Source organism: Armigeres subalbatus, chromosome 3, assembly GCF_024139115.2.
Source record: "Armigeres subalbatus isolate Guangzhou_Male chromosome 3, GZ_Asu_2, whole genome shotgun sequence".
NCBI lineage: Eukaryota > Metazoa > Arthropoda > Insecta > Diptera > Culicidae > Armigeres > Armigeres subalbatus.
Genome location: NC_085141.1, coordinates 23,562,121 through 23,576,764, shown reverse-complemented (window position 1 = coordinate 23,576,764; position 14,644 = coordinate 23,562,121). Strand labels below are relative to the sequence as shown.

The 14,644-nt window shown below is 40.4% G+C and overlaps 3 protein-coding genes across 3 annotated transcripts; 1 reads left to right on the top strand and 2 right to left on the bottom strand.

Moving 5' to 3' along the window:
• Nucleotides 1-1,265: 1,265 nt before the first annotated feature.
• Nucleotides 1,266-3,393, top strand: LOC134219690 (uncharacterized). Its single transcript, XM_062698509.1, has 3 exons — nucleotides 1,266-1,436; nucleotides 1,575-2,424; nucleotides 2,479-3,393. Exons 1-3 carry the CDS (start codon nucleotides 1,354-1,356, stop codon nucleotides 3,298-3,300), a joined length of 1,755 nt encoding a protein of 584 aa, XP_062554493.1. The 5' UTR covers nucleotides 1,266-1,353; the 3' UTR covers nucleotides 3,301-3,393.
• Nucleotides 3,394-7,553: 4,160 nt separating this feature from the next.
• On the bottom strand, nucleotides 7,554-10,712 carry LOC134221516 (uncharacterized). The gene is made up of 3 exons (XM_062700707.1): nucleotides 10,133-10,712; nucleotides 9,432-10,088; nucleotides 7,554-9,382 (listed from the first exon to the last, which is right to left on the bottom strand). Exons 1-3 carry the CDS (start codon nucleotides 10,710-10,712, stop codon nucleotides 7,554-7,556), a joined length of 3,066 nt encoding a protein of 1,021 aa, XP_062556691.1.
• A 1,642-nt stretch (nucleotides 10,713-12,354) lies between these two features.
• LOC134221515 (BRD4-interacting chromatin-remodeling complex-associated protein-like) lies at nucleotides 12,355-13,518 on the bottom strand. The gene has a single exon (XM_062700706.1). It carries the CDS (start codon nucleotides 13,516-13,518, stop codon nucleotides 12,355-12,357), a length of 1,164 nt encoding a protein of 387 aa, XP_062556690.1.
• Nucleotides 13,519-14,644: the final 1,126 nt, after the last annotated feature.

Sequence of the window (14,644 nt, the reverse complement as noted above, 5' to 3'; positions counted from 1 at the left end):
TAATGGGTGAAAAAATAGTTGGATTAAAATATTCTTGATTTCTAGTCGGGTGAAATGTTTCGTTTGTTTTGGCCGAGGTTTTGGCAATTAAAACGTTTCGCAGGAGAAAAACGAGGTGGAAAATTAAAATGATCGAAAACACGTAGCCGTAAGTAGATATCCTATATAAATGTAAATGCATATTTAACAATATTACCGAATTTTCTTAATTTGTTGTATGACTAGCGGATTCCCATATAAATTCTTGCCATGCCAAACTGGATAAGGAATACCACTCTAAATGCAAGACGGCTGTCAGAACCGGGCCATCATTCCAATTTCCAGGGCGAGATCAGCGTTTATCGTTACTGTCAGCAGTGGATCGTGACTATCAGCACCCAAAGCACGGCCATGGCAGATGACGCGGTGGGATATGAATATTTTCTTTTTTTCATCATAAGATATATTGCATAATTGTACTTTGTAAATAAAAATGTGTTATGATGTTCGTTATTTACTTAAAAATGCCTTTTAAAAACAATCTGCAGCTGTGAATAAAGCTAATAAATCTATTGCTGAAAAATGGGTATTTATTTACCCATTTTGCCGCAAATCTGCTGTTGTTTGGTGGGTAAAATAGTACCCATCTTCTGACATAAATATCGATTACCCATTAATGGGTAAAACGGGTTTACTCATTAAATGAGTAGTGGCGGTTTTGGGGAAAATGAGTACCATAGTACCCATTAATGGGTTTTAGCCAGTAACCGTGAAAGTGTGCACAATTTACGCATTATACAAAATTTCAAAATACCCATTATTTTGACAGCTTCATATGTCATCAAAAAATGTGTATTTTTAGCACATTAATGAGTAATGCCGAGTTTACAGTGTGGGATTTCCCATAGGGGTCTGTTCAAATATTACGTAACGCGAAAAACGTTGTTTTTAAGAACCCCCCACCCCCTCGTAACAATCTGTAACAAAATTTAGAACTACCCCCACCCCTATGCGTAACGCGTAACAAATACATTTTTTTTTGAAAAAATATTGTTTTGGTAGAATGTGAACCACGATACAATAAATTATTATTCTTTGTGTATTTTATGCTATTTAGAAGACAGTAACTATTTTTTGAAAAATTTAAATATTTTTTCTCAATTGTTACGCGTAACAATTTCTCGAAGGACCCCCACCCCCTATATTTTGCGTAACAAATCGTAACAAAAATAAAACAATCCCCCACCCCCTATTGCGTTACGTAATATTTGAACAGACCCTAGGAGGGAAGATCAGAATTTGCTTCGACTTCGCGAATAATAATATATGAACGAAATATACACTGCTGCGGAATAATATCTGATTGTAAAAACAATGGGGATTCGTCATTTGGAAACCTATATTTGCACTGATGTTAGAAAAGGCTTTGTCAGCGTAAACATTGAATCTGAAATAAAGTAAGTAGGGTATAAATTTGATGAATAATTAAAAAAAAATTACTGAAGTACAAGGTACTATTATTTACTATATTATTACTATAATTACTACTATTACTTGATTTGGTAAACAAAGATATCTCATTTTGGTTTGTTTAGGAGGCATTATGCAGAACCAAACCCCATTGCACCGATCATTGTAATTGACCTTATGGCCCTTTACCGTCCGGTGTCTAGCATAGACTTTCCGGGATTGCTATGTGGCGGACGCTTTAATCAAGTGACCGATTTGCTGGAACAATTTTTCGGAAAGCTACAAACCCTAAGAGCAAAGTTAGTATTCTTTTTTGATGGACCAGTGCAAAACACAAAATACGATACGTGGGTGATGCGTCAAGACGATAAGTACCACAAGATGCTGAACATCATCAATGCTGTAGATACAGGGCGAGATCTGACCTGGATAGTCAATCGTTTTCACCAAATTATTCCTAACAATACGTTATACCCACTTTTTATGGTGGCACGCAAATATGGAGAAACGATAATTTCAATAATGAATGAGTGCGATCAGGAAATGGCAGCATATGCTAAAAAGATGAAAGCTATGGCAATAATATCGAACGACACTGATTTCATGATCTACGAAGGCTTTTGGCGTTATTGGTCTGCCAAGGATATCAATTTTGACACTCTTGATACAAAGGCCTACAACCGAGTTGCGTTGGTCAAAAACTTGGGATTGTCTTTCCAGCAAATGCGTCTTTTTGCCACATTGGGTGGTAATGACATAATAAAGTATGATGAGGTTCGGCAGTTTCACTCCACGCTAGGGCAACCCAGAGATAAATTCCCAAGGCTGGCGGAATTTGTTCGAAGCCAGCCACTACCGAATCGTTTGAAGATAGGTGCAGTCCTAGAAAACTTGTTGTGTCGTGTCTTCGGAAGAGCTGCTGTTAATGATGATCTGAAGGAACGTTTCATAGCAAGTTTGGATTTTTATGATACAGTAAGTCAAACCTCAAGAAATCGTAAAATAATAAACTAATCCGCAAATTCACAGAATTACGAAATCCACCATACCAATGACTCGAGCGATCCCGTACTTGATGCCTTGATGAAAATGAATCAAACCTTCTGTTATCAGGTGTGGACGGATAAGCCAGTCAATGTGACGGCGTATTTTTTGGACATGCGGAAAGGAGAATTCGGAGAACACTATCCAAGTTTGGTAATCCAATTATTTATGCGGCAAGCTGGTATCATTCTCTACCATAAACGCATCCTGTCGGACTGTTCGAAGCGAACAATTGTAATCAAAATGAGCCATGAAGCGGGATACTCTTTTCAGGAAGTTTCAGTCCAGTTTCCAACGCATGTAGAGCCACCTCTTTTGTTGAACATGATTACGCAACAAGATAACGACCAAACCAATTCGCTAGAAGTGGGAGTCCAGTTGTACTGTTGGATAGCTTCTGATAGCCTGGACTACCGCCGCTTGCAGCCGGTGCCGGAACAATTATGGGCTCCAGTGTTGACACTCTACTGCCTCGTGGAGAAGCAAATGATCCAGATAGTGGAAGCCGATACTCTGCTTCAAGTGGCACATGACGTTGCGTTCCGAACATACGATGTTAAAGCCGTATCATATCCCACAAAGCTCGCCAAGCGCCCGTTTCGAATTGCTTTTCTCTTTCTGAAGATTTACAATCATTTTAACAAAGCTGGGCGCCTATTGGGATTCGAAGAGCAACCGTTTCTACTTTTTGATGGGGTACTATTTCACAATCTTTACGCGGAATTGACAGACAGAGAAGAAAAGACCCTAGATCAGATTAAGGAATGGAGAATCTACGCAGATTCGACTGGTCAAGTAAAAAAATAATATATTATGAATGTCACATGTACACATAAGTTCCATTAAACATGGAAAATAAATGCGTATGAGGGTACCTGATAAATGAGTTCGGAAATATAATCATGTTTATTTTTTATTTGATCTACGTATTGGAAGCATATAGGTAGTTTGGTTTAATTTCTATCTAGGGAGAGCCAATAAATGATAGAATAATCATTGCCAGATTCGGAGCTTTAGACAGGCCAGATGCTCGAAATTACAAGACAATGAAAATTTTTAGAGTGAGGTGATCGCTGCATTAATGAAGAGTGACATTGGGAGCTACACAATGCGAAGATTGGCTTCGATAACATAAAGTTATGGACGTGTGAATGGACGTCGTCGTCTCGGAGAAAAGAGCTAAAACGGAGAGCTGATTGCGGTATTCCGTACGGTAGAACGACATGGTGAATGAGGATCGCTTTTTCCCGAGCCGGTGACAAGTGCGGTGTCATCATCATCAATAGCCATAGACCGCTGTCATCATTGAAACGCAGTATGAAAAAAAAATATAGCCCGGGACATCCTGGCTACGATCTGGCGATAGGCTAAACAATAGGATGTCAATAGCCTGCTTTTTCCCCATCGACCTATGCACAAAGTCACGTGCGTCTCTAGTGATCTGCATCGGTTAAAAATGGAAACGGAGCCCTCTTGATTACCGGAATAAATGCCAGCGCTGACATCGCATCTTAGCATCATCAACTTCGACACACCATCAGGGCAAAAAATTTGATTTTATAAAACGTAACATAACCATCCTGGAGTAACATATGATGACGCCTTTGCGTAACATATGATGACGCATCTATGATGCCTTTGCTTGAACAAATAATTTTATATAAAGGCTGGACATGTTAATAATTCATTCTAGTTCTTAAATCTTTTGGTAGATACTTCTGGAGGCTGTCGAGGCGATGGGAGGGACATTGCCTATGAGTGGGAGTGGCGGCTGTGCTCGGGGCGACAGTACGGTGAAAGCAGTTTCGAGACAGTTAGGATTGAGTTTTCATACCGAAGAGAATATCTAGAATAATATTATATTTTGATGAGCAATAACAATGCCAACCTCCATTTTAATCACGATCTCTTTTAGTAGCATAGGTGATCAACACTCGTAATATTACTTAATTGGGTGGGCACGCTTGGAACACATTTTTAAGTTAGACCAAAAGTGTAAAATTTAATTGATTTATTTTAATTCAGTTTAATTATTTTTATTTTCAGGCGTCTATTTTATGTTTCCAAACTAAAACCAACCTAATCTAATCTAATCGAACACAAACGCAGCCAGTACAAAGAAAGCATCCTGGAAAATCATTGAGTTAGATGACGCCCAATAATTTTTCTTGTCAATATTGAGGCTCACAGCATACCAGTGGTATGACATAAACTTCAAAGCGGCCAGGCCCACTGCGTTGTGTTTGCCGCAGAGATGATTCTTCGAGATGTATCGTGTTCAAGTAGTCACTTCAACATGGTACATATCACGAATCTACAGGGGTTGAAGGATGCGTGGACATACCGTACCATACGCACCGCGTTCTTTTTAAGTTCTTATTTCGGTAGTTGTATATAAATATGTAGTGAAATGGATAACATTATTATAAGAAATTATATCAAATTTTATATATATATTTGTAGAATATAACATCAACTAGGTGCCAAAGTTAACTCGGGATGTCCATCTCTTGTAGAAAAAGCTGGAAATTGTAAAGAATTTAATTATTTTTTAGATTGTTATGAGTATCAAATAGCAGGTCATGTGCCAGGACGTCGTCTGCATAAAGGTTACATGGCAGGTTGTGAAGTTTTTCGTCCTGGGATGTTTTGTAGTGGGCTATGAAAATGTTAAATCATGAAAATATGAAGGAACATAATACAATAATATAAATATATAAAAGCATGAAAATATGAAAATTTTAGAATACGAAAATAAGAAACATAAAAATATAATGTAATAAAAGAATTAAAATTGCTATATGAAAAAAAAAAATGAAAACATGAAATTAAAAAATTAAGATACAAAAAAATATAAAAAATATTGAAAATTTGAAAATATAAAGGGTGATATTGAAGAATAAAATTTTGAAAATGTGACAATATGAAGATCTGAAAATAAGATAATATAAAAATATTGAAACACAAAAATATATAGGGTGAATGACGTCTTTGGCAGGTTTCGCTTTATTATTGTCAGGAGGGTTTTTTACGACTGATTATGCTCAAATTTGGCCTAAACATTATTTGCATATCAAAGAATATTGTGGCCAAATTTCATAAAAATCGGTCGACAAAAACCCCCCTGACGATAATAGAACAAAATCTGTGAAAGCCGTATTTTCCCCTAACATGGAAATATGAAAGTATAAAAAATTGAATGATAAAAATATAAAAATACAAACATATGAAAACGGAAACATGAAAAATATAGATATATGAAAATATGCAAGTTAAATTATAACAACATGAAAGTATGAGGATATAAGAAAGATAAAAAAGTTAAAATATTAAAATTAAATATTAGAAATCATAACAATATGAAAATATGATAGCATGAAAAAAGAAAATACAAATTTATGAAAATACAAAAGAATAAAATATGAAACTTGAAATTTAAAAATCCAAAAGTATAAAAATTTGCACATATACAGGTATAACAAATGTGAAAGCATGAAAATATAAAAATATAAAAGTATCATAATGTGAGCATATACTAAAATAAGAAAATATAAGAATATGGAAAATATAATAATATAAAAATATGATAATAATATGAAAGTGTAATATTATGAAATTATAAAAATATGGAAATACAAAAAGATGAAATATAATAATTTAAAAATATTAAAACATAAGTATCAAATAAGAAAGCGTAATGTTAAATTTAAAGAAATATGAAAATATGATAATATAAAACCATAATAATATGAAAATTTTAAGACACAAAAATAATAAAACATGAACGTGTAAGATTAGGAAAGTATAAAATACGTAAGTAAAAAAATAATAGAATGTAAAAATATAAAATTATAAAAATATGGAAACTTAAAAACTTAAAATGTTAAAATATGAAAAATAAATATAATGAAATATGAAATATAAGTATAATGAAATATGGAAAACAAATAAATTACTATACATTATTTCGTGGACTGGAAACTAGTGATACTCATGTTTCATTTGACATCTCTGTCCAGATTGCTATCAGAAATCAAGGTGGGTGTAGTCCTTAATTTCAATCTATGACAAAATGACAAAAGCATTAGAATAACTATTTCTGGCCTGTACCGTTAATAGGAGAGAAGGAATAAGTACCACGGAGTTGGATATTGGGAAGGTATTCTTTGGGTCAGGATGTGCCTGTAGCTGGCAATGTGCCCATGGTAGAACTTACCCGTAACACACCACGTAAAGGTGTCTACCCAGCGTTACGGGTAAATGTTTCCAAACTAAAACCAACGTGATCATACTAATCCCAAACTGCATGTCCCACGAACTCATTTCAAAAGTTTCCAAACGATTATAGACTCTATCATATCAATACCTTCCTGACAATCTATCATTACCTCCTCTGCAGGTCTCCAGCCTGCCCACATTCTATTTTATTTTTTTCCAAACTAAATCCAACAGTATTGTTGCTTGTGCAACAAAGAGGAAACGAATGTCCGTAATTTTAACTCGTGTATTTGCAGGAACGGTTAAAATTTCCCTAAAATAAGCGTTGTTATGTAATTATTATTTAAGAGTACAATGTAATCTTACGTTTTGTGAGGGTTTCCGTTTACAAATTTGATTTTCGGTCCGCAATGTACGTAGTAGTTCTGTATGCGTTTGACATTAGAAATGAGAAATTTGTTTAAGCTAATACAATTCATTTTTTACCTCAATTCTTGATTTCGACGGTTATTATCAAACCATTGAGAGCACCTTTTGTGCGGTTGCAGATGTGTAACCTACATTCAACGAATTGTCGTATCAAAGCTATTTTACTATCATTTAAGGAGGATTAGAAACTTACTAGGGTATGCTAAGTCACTAGTTTAGGATAGTTCGTAAGGTAGCATATAGAATTCACTGATTTAGATAAGTTAAACAACAATTTCAATAGTTTCAAAACTTATTTCTATCCGCACGATGATATATCTTCAGTTATGATAGTCATTCGTCCCCTGTCAAATAGTTCTCTCTATCTCCGTAAGCCATCGCTAGAATCGTTGACGTTCCGGCAGGTACGCTGCTCATTGCGGTTGATCCGTAGGTGCGGGTTCGCGTAATGGGTGTACGCAACAGTCCCCCTCAGTAGGTGAACCTAGGTCCGGCTTACTCCTTTCTGCACCTATGTCTAAAATAGCCAGTTTAACTGCGGGCCGCTCGTATAATCCAGAAGCAGTCTGGACAACTGCCGACCGAACTTGCCCATCTATGGAAGTCTTCATCGACATCACCCTGCCTTTAGGGTAACAGTTTTTCGGCAGCGCCGAATCAGCTATTACTACGATTTCTCCTACCGCAATGGGTCGCACTGGATAAAACCATTTTGCTCGACGGGTAATTGTGGGAAGATATTCTACTACCCACCACTTCCAAAAATGGTTGGCGAGGACCTGCGAGGCTTTCCAGGAACGCAGCATTGCCAATGGGCAATCATCGTATGGAACCAACGGTTTCGACCCATCCAATGATCCCAATAAAAAATGGTTGGGTGTTAGCGCCGGTGACGAACAGTCATCTACGGGCACGTGTGTTAATGGTCGGCTGTTGATGATGTTTTCCACTTCAACCAGATAGCTCCTCAACACTTCTTCGGTAGGTACTCGCGATGGCTTTACTTTAGTTAGGACCTTTTTTACTGATTGTATGAGGCGCTCCCAACAACCCCCCATATGAGGCGACGCAGGGGGGTTGAAACGCCATGATGTTTTTGGCGATGTGAATTCTGTCACTAGATTGTCATATTCCATCGCCGCTACTGCTTCTTTTAACTCTTTGTCCGCACCCACGAAATTTGTACCACGATCGCTAACAATTTCGATTGGAGTCCCTCGTCGAGCAAAACAGCTATTCAGGGCAAGGATACACGAGCTTGTATTCAACGAGGCTGCCAGCTCGAGATGTATTGCTCTGGTCGTGAGACATGTTACAATGACGCCCCAGCGCTTTTCATGATGACGACCGACGACTACAAAAAAGGGCCCAAAAAAGTCAACACCCACATATGAAAACGGGCGAACAAAGGCTGCCAATCTGGCTTTTGGTAGAGGGGCCATGGTTGGTGGGGCAGGTTCAGCACGTTGTAATTTGCAGACTTGACAACCTCGTCGAACTCGATCATAAACAGCGCGAACTCGTGGAATGTGGAATCGCTTACGTACTTCGTTTATGCAAGTCTCGTGACATTGGTGATGATAACGTAGATGAACTTCACGCACAATGAGGGATGTGACTGGATGGTCTCTTGGGAGTACGATGGGATACTTGGTGTTTTTGTCCAGAAAGTCACATTCGCTCAACCGACTATTGATCCGCATGAGGCCCTGCTCGTCGATAAACGGGCTGAGCTTATACAGGGCATTTTTCTTATGAAGACGACGGTGTTCAATTGCGATTATCGCTAATTCGTCTGAGAACACTTCCTTCTGTGCTCGCTTAATTTGAAAAATCTCCGCCATGTGAAGTTCCTTCTGGGTGAGCGGTCCAGCGTTGAGTTGTTGGCCACTTATTTTCAATTTAACGTTACCTACGAATCTTTGAACGAAGGCAGTCACGCGTCGCAGATGATTCCACGAAGAGTAGTCCTGTGGCAATAGAATGCTACTAACACTTTCTTCTGAGTGATGTAATACGCTCGAGCGAATCTCTTCAGAGGTTTCTACGTTATTCAGTGAACAGTCCGGCCATTCATCTTTGGATTTCCACAAAAATGAGGGCCCATTAAACCAACGGCTTCCCGACGATAGATCCGGTTTATTCTTCCACTTTGTGCCATCGTCAGCTACGTTGGATTTACTGCTTAGCCATCTCCATTCGTTAACTTCTGTCAACTCTAATATTTCACCCACGCGGAAGGCTACAAATTGAGAATAGCGTCGGTGATCTGATTGTAGCCAACATATTACATCGAGCATCTGTCCAGAAGTATCGGCGCTCTACTTTAATGGAATGTCCAGCTTCGATACTCACGGCCAAACGTGTGCCTATGACTGCCGCTTGCAGTTCTAGCCGGGGAATAGAGACAAACTTAAGAGGAGCTACTCGAGTCTTGCTGCCTACTAGTGCGCAATGGATGCGTTCGTTCTTCTCAAACCGGTAATAAGAAACCGCTGCGTACCCTAGCTCACTTGCATCGACGAACGTATGAAGTTCGATTCTTGCTTCGTCAATACTTTCTGCCTGGTAGTAGCAACGAGGAATTTCAACCGATTGCAGTTCCGGCATAATCAGCAACCATGTGTGCCATTTTTCTAGCTCCTTTTTTCCGATTTCTTCATCCCATCCTGTTCTTGCTCTCCAGACCTCCTGCAGAAGTACTTTTAAGTACATTAGATAGTTTCCAATAAGACCCAAAGGGTCGTAGATGGCCATCAGCATTCGGAGCATATCCCTTTTGGTTGGATGCTTCGTTCCTAGTAGAATATCTCGGTTGCGGTCCGTGCAGAGCTTGTATCGGAATACATCTGTCGTAGTGCTCCACCACATGCCTAAAACCTTCTCCATAACAAGGTCGGCGTTCATTTCCATCGATTTTTCATGACTAGGGTTTTCAGCAATTGCTTCTAAAACAGCCGGGAGTTAGAAACCCAATTCCTCATCTGGAAACCTCCTTGCAGATGAATGTATCGAACATCTTTTGCCAATTGAATAGCATCTTCCTCGGTGTCTACACTTGTTAACATATCGTCAACGTAGTGCCGGTGGTGGATAGCATCAACGGCGGCAGGATATTTACTCTCGAATCGGGTAGCGTTATTATTCAGGACGAAGAGTGCGGTGCTGGGTGAACATGTTGCACCGAATGACACTACCTGCAGAACATAATCACATGGCTCCGTTGTCTCGTTATTGGCGAACCATACAATCCGTTGACTATCCGCATCTTTGACATTCATACGCATCTGATGAAACATCTCTGCAACATCTCCCCCCAAACCTACCAACCGCTCTCGGAACTTATACAGCACAGGTGGTAGGCTGTTGAGCTGATCTGGACCCTTCATTAATACAGAGTTCAAGGAGACTCCTCCGAATGAAGCAGCAGCGTCGAAAACAATCCTAACTTTCCCTGGTTTGTTAGGGTTAAACACCGGGAAGATCGGTAGGTACCATGTTCTATCTCCCGTCTTCTTGCTTTCGTCCGCCGTCAGCTTGCGAATATACCCTTTCCGCATGTAGTCCGCCATCTTCGCTCGCACTGTGTCTGATAGTTTTGGGTCACGTTCCAATCTTTTCGCTAGACAGTGATGCCGTCTCAATGCCATTGACCGGTTATTGGGTAGGCTTACATTGTCGTATTTCCAGAGCAGCGACACTTCATACCGTCCGTTATGAAATGTGGTAGTTTCTTGCAACTTCGACCGAGCTCGTTCAGTTTCCCCGAAAGTATCTGATTTTGTGGATCACTGATGCCTAAACTATCTAGAGCGAAATACCTTTTGACAGCTTCATGTAGAGTTCCATCAGAGTCATGGGCGTGAAAGCAGATGTGAAAGCTACGAGCAGTTCCATATGATGTTATGCAGTTTTCTAGCGGACAACTACCATAAACCGACCATCCTAGCCGGGTCTTAACTGCGAGAGGCTCATCTAACTTTCCCTCTCGACCGTCGAGGGGATGTAGTAGCTTGACGTTGTTCATTCCGATCAATAGTTTTGGCCGAACATTATTGTAGGGTTCAATCGGAAGCCCTTTTAATTGAGAATACGTTTCTGTCAATTTACGAGCTGGTAGAGATTGTAATGGAAGTTTCAGATCTTTGACAGTGTAAACCTCAGTTAGACTATGCTGAGCGCTGTGTGTACCGGAGATGTTCAAGGAAACGATCGTAGCGTCTTTTTCATAGCGGCAGGTATCGGCAGTCCAGCGTAGACAAAGTGGATATTTCTCGCCGCGCAGTTTTAATTCTTTCGCTAAACTCTCCTCCATCAAAGTTAGAGATGATCCACTATCCAGAAATGCATACGTGCGCAACTCGATTCCGTTGTTGTATAGGATAACTGGGAGGTACTGGAACAGTACCGATTTGCTTCCTCCTTGATGAGTGTTGCAGGGTTCAGTTTCTTCCGTATTGTTCACCTGTTGCACGACAGTCCGGTTATCAAAGCCAGATGACGACGCTTCATGCTTATATTTTCCATCGTTGTGAAGAAGTTGATGATGTCTGTACTGGCAACCGTTTTTTCCACATAGTTTTCCGGCTTTACATGGACCACGATGAACGCATAGACAACTACGACATAGTTTGTGTTCCCGGATTATGTCCCAACGAGTGGAGAGGTTTAACGAAAGGAATTTCTTGCACTTTTGAACGGAGTCGCAGTTTTCATGGCAAACGAAACAACTGCCATTACCGTCGTCTTTGGAGCTCGTTTCAGTATGCGCGTTCAAGAATCCACCATCTTTCCGCCCGCGGTGTGATTTGCTGTCGGCTACTCCGGAAAACTGTGGCATCGTCACAGTGCTCGCTGCTTCTGCCAACTTGTACAGCCATTCGCTGAACTCAGACAAAGTAACGGATCGAAGTGACTGTCGATATGTAGCCCAATTCAAACGGATCATTGGGGAAGTCTCTCGGTCAAGCTATGCAAAAGCGTGAGGTTGCAGAGGTACTCTTCTAGTTCACAGGCCTTGACTGTGGCCACCATATTGCGCACCGCCAGCGCGAAGTCAACAAGTGTTGCGAGACGATCGGCTTTAGGGGCTGGAAGACCATTAATCTTTGCAGCAGAGAATGTACGATAATTTCTGGGCGACCAAAAAGCATTTTAGGGTAGAGAGAACTTGATCCAAATTACCGGGGTGCAATAACTGGTACCTCACTGCTTCTAGCGCCTTTCCTTTAAGCACCGCTGGAGTCGTATCATGTTTTCTTCGGCTGTGAGTCCACACAGATGCGTCGTGTTCTCGTATGAGGCAAAAAACAGAGGCCACTCCTCGGGTTCGCCGGTGAATATTGGCAGTTCCTTCGGTACGGCATGGCGGGCAGCGATTTGGCTCCTATTCAGCAGCGTTACGCCCCCTACTGCTGTATGATCATCGTGAATCGCAGAGGGATAGAATTCATGACCGATTGGGGGCAAATTACTCGTTGACGGGGCAAAAGCAGAGGCGTGAGTCCGTTGATTACCGGGAGGATGAGAATACGGGAGAGCACTAGGGAGATAATCGGTTTGGAATGTCGAAGCAGCCGGACGTTGAATAGCAGGATGAGAACGAAGCGCAGGAATATACAGACGCTTATTAGTATCATCCAGTTGCTCGTTTAAAGTGGGTAGACGATTCGATAGACCAACCGGTTGGGGCTGCGCAATTGGAACGAATGGTGAAACAATGTTGTTTCGTGCAGTGGACGGTGCTGCGACTTGGTTGGAACACACAGGTGAAGAATGACTTACAGGAGCCGTGACATTATCACGATGAGGTGGAGTTATTCGGTGATTCACACTTGACGATGAGTCCAATAACATCTGGAACCTACGCCTTAAATAACGTAATTCTATGGCTTCTTGCTGTTCCAAGAATTGAATTCGTAGATCCGAGGGTAGTCTATTAACGAGATCCTCTTCTTCCATCATATTTCGACTTGCGCTCCTCACTTCCGTAACCTCAGCGACAGGAGTAAGTAAGCCCTGTGAACGCTGGAACGTAGATGAAGGAATCATATGTGATCCATGTGCCCGAGGACGAGGGGAAGGCACTGGTGGAAGATCGGTGGAAACTTGCGGTGGCGGCGGAGTTTGAATCATCGAATTTCGGGGACGTGGTGTTGGCGTCCGAGAAGGATGTATTGGTGGCGGAGACGGTGAAGGTGGACGTATAGGTGGCTCACCTGTGGTTGCTGTAGGCGAGGTCGGCGGTGGTGGCAATTGTGAAGCCGGATTTATCGACGCTGAACATTCCGGGCAGCTCCAGGAACGATTGGCCACGTCCTCGTTGACTCCGACGCAAATGAAGTGGAACCACTCGTCACACCGGTCACAGCACACCATCTCGTTGTTATCTGGGGAGATTGCAGAGCAAACATGTCTGCAGCAGGCTCTCTCAGGGCACTTGATTCTGCCTGGGCATCGTACACGGATCCGAAAACGGAAATTTTAAAATGTTGCTTGTGCAACAAAGAGGAAACGAATGTCCGTAATTTTAACTCGTGTATTTGCAGGAACGGTTAAAATTTCCTAAAATAAGCGTTGTTATGTAATTATTATTTAAGAGTACAATGTAATCTTACGTTTTGTGAGGGTTTCCGTTTACAAATTTGATTTTCGGTCCGCAATGTACGTAGTAGTTCTGTATGCGTTTGACATTAGAAATGAGAAATTTGTTTAAGCTTAATACAATTCATTTTTACCTCAATTCTTGATTTCGACGGTTATTATCAAACCATTGAGAGCACCTTTTGTGCGGTTGCAGATGTGTAACCTACATTCAACGAATTGTCGTATCAAAGCTATTTTACTATCATTTAAGGAGGATTAGAAACTTACTAGGGTATGCTAAGTCACTAGTTTAGGATAGTTCGTAAGGTAGCATATAGAATTCACTGATTTAGATAAGTTAAACAACAATTTCAATAGTTTCAAAACTTATTTCTATCCGCACGATGATATATCTTCAGTTATGATAGTCATTCGTCCCCTGTCAAATAGTTCTCTCTATCTCCGTAAGCCATCGCTAGAATCGTTGACGTTCCAGCAGGTACGCTGCTCATTGCGGTTGATCCGTAGGTGCGGGTTCGCGTAATGGGTGTACGCAACAAGTATTATAATACTAATACAAAACTACAAGTACTTCTATCATATCAATCTACATAGCTTCTTCGACAATCACCATAAAACGGATTTCAATCATTTCCCTTCAACCATAAGTATAAATCATCTGAAAAGTTTCTAAACTTTATCAGAGTATCGCCGTAGCGATCTCGAACTGTCTGAACATCTATCATGTATATAAACACAACCATGTACATAAACACAACCGTTTATAAGGTTTTTTTTTACACGATTGGATTTCATTAATTTCTCGGGTTACCTAAACTTTCACAGCTTTTTAAATACCACCTGAATTTTCTTTGATTTTTGTGAATTTTTCCGTGGGGTTAACTCATTGTTTCATTGA